General features: G+C 51.5%; 1 protein-coding gene across 1 annotated transcript; it reads left to right on the top strand.

Moving 5' to 3' along the window:
* The first annotated feature begins 313 nt into the window (after positions 1-313).
* LOC103701801 lies at positions 314-2,001 on the top strand. Its single transcript, XM_008783974.4, has one exon. The coding sequence runs from the start codon at positions 388-390 to the stop codon at positions 1,606-1,608; it is 1,221 nt and encodes a 406-aa protein (XP_008782196.2). The 5' UTR covers positions 314-387; the 3' UTR covers positions 1,609-2,001.
* Positions 2,002-2,296: the final 295 nt, after the last annotated feature.

The following is a 2,296-nucleotide window of genomic DNA, read 5'->3' as shown; positions in this document are numbered from 1 at the left end:
GACATTTTTTATCATTAATATCTTATATATACATGCAATTTTAAGAGAACCATTTCCGTATTAAAGTAGGACCCACATTGCAATGCAGTAAGTTACACGTGGCTTCCTGTTAAGCTTCTAGGACCATTTCTCGTCCAATGCAGCCACCACATCATCCCACGCTGATCAGCCAAAGTTGGTCACGGCACCCAAGGGGTGGGGCATTCTGGTCCGCCGCAGAGCATATGATATTTTTAAATGACCATGTGCCCCCTTTCGATTAACAATGAATATCTGTCATTTTAAGAGACTTCATGTCCTTTTTCGTCATTATGATCTTTCTCCAGCGCATATCCTATTTTCTTCCTCCTCCTTTCGCCGTACCACCAGAGAGTGCTGGAAGAAGCCATGGATCCCGGCGGCCGGGCAGAGGCGGAGCGGTGCCTGGCGATCGCGGAAAAGCTCCTCGCGGCGCGGGACCTCGTAGGGAGCAAGCGGTTCGCGGAGCGGTCTTTGGAGGCGGACCCCCTCATCGACGGCGTCGACCAGATACTCGCCGTCGCCGACGTTCTCCTCGACTCCCAGCGCCGCGTCAACAATCACATCGACTGGTACGCCGTCCTCCAGCTCCCTTCCTCCCCCGATGGCCGCGACCCCTCCGCTGTCAAGCTAGCCTACCGCCGCCTCGCCCTTCTCCTCCATCCCGATCGCAACCGCTCCCCTGGCGCTGATGCCGCCTTCCGCCTCGTCTGCGACGCCTGGTCCGTCCTTTCCGATCCCTCCAAGAAGTCCCTCTTCGACGCCGAGCTCCACATCGCCGCCTCTGCCGCCTCCAAACCCTCCCCATTCTCTGCCGCCGCCGGCGACTCCGCGGCCACCACCTTCTGGACCGCCTGCACCTTCTGCTGCCGGCTGCACCAGTATGCCCGCGCCTACCTGAACTGCTCCCTCCGCTGCCCCAACTGCCGCCGGGCGTTCAACGCCGCCGAGATCACCGCTCCGCCGCCCATCGTCCCCGGTACCGACATGTACTACTGCTCCTGGGGCTTCTTCCCCCTAGGTTTTCCCGGCGGGCCGGGCTTCGGCGGCACCCCGGATCTCAGTAGCGGGTGGAAGCCCTTCCATCCGATGTTCCCGAGGTCCGGGAACCACCCCTCGCAGCCGCCCCCCGACAACCAGCAGGGCCCCCGAAATGGGCCCAGCGAGACACCGCAGGATAATGAGAGGAGGGAAAATGCGATGAAGCCCCAGTGGACGACAGCGCCGGCCGCGAGGAATAAGAAGAAGATGGCGAGGAAGAAGGTTGGTGGGGACCTAAAGAAGAGGACTTGGAACACAGAGAGTGAGGGGAAGGGTGGCAACGAGGCTGAGCCAGCGATGCTTGGCCCTGAGGTATTGGAGGGCAGTAGGGCGAAGGCTGCCACCATTGATGTTGATGAAGAAGTAGAGTTCAGAGACATTAATATTAACGAAGCAGCCAAGGGTTCGGAGGGCAATGCTGAGATTGTGGGAGATGAAGGGGACACGATGAACTTTCATATCGACATGGATGCTACAGATGAGCTCCTGGGTAATCTTCAAAGCCTTCCCTTCTTGAAGGAGGAAGAGATTCCAGGGCATATGCCGTAATAACTGTTGTAGTAATAGGGAGCAAACTCATGGGGCAGAATAGATGGTAGTTGTGATGTGTTTTGCTTATGGGGTCGGAAATGTTGTATTCTAAATGGCCCTTGACTACATCCTAGAATGTACAATTGTGATGACGTGATTTTCTTTTTCAAAATTTTTGATGGCTGAGGTTCGGTTAAGCCACTCCTGTGGTATTTCAAGTTTTAAGTCAACCATTCTCAAGTTTGGATATCAGAGATCACTGCCTGCTTAGGTGGGAAAAGTGCAGTTGTCTCTGAACCGTTTTGGTTCAGGGGAATTTTCTATTACAACTCAGTACTTCTTCCCTCATGCTGCGGTAAATGTGAGGAATCATAATGGTATCTGTTAAGCTTTAAATTCTCTTCTTTACTTGATTTGATTATCTTTATCCATTCAATTGTTTATAATTTCATAGCAATTACAACTGATTTGGTTCTCTTAGGTTGGTGTCGTTTGGCTATCCATGTCCAATTGGTTTTGTGGCTTGTTGCTTGTTTTAATATGAAATCAGTAATGCGATCAATACTATATGATGATGGTGATGGTTATAACTTTACACTCTATATGCTATACATACTCATGAATTATATACTTTTTATTGTTGCCTGTTCTATAGTTTTTTATGTCATATGCCTTTGAATAGTATTGTCAGCATTTGGGTTTTGCA

Source organism: Phoenix dactylifera, chromosome 9 (assembly GCF_009389715.1).
Source record: "Phoenix dactylifera cultivar Barhee BC4 chromosome 9, palm_55x_up_171113_PBpolish2nd_filt_p, whole genome shotgun sequence".
In the NCBI taxonomy this organism is placed as follows: domain Eukaryota; kingdom Viridiplantae; phylum Streptophyta; class Magnoliopsida; order Arecales; family Arecaceae; genus Phoenix; species Phoenix dactylifera.
Note: the sequence above shows the minus strand (reverse complement) of the source record. Positions and strands in the feature narration are given on the sequence as shown.

What these genes read in the sequence shown, in the direction of transcription:
- LOC103701801 (XM_008783974.4), top strand. Translation starts at nt 388, where the DNA reads ATGGATCCCGGCGGCCGGGCAGAGGCGGAGCGGTGCCTGGCGATCGCG.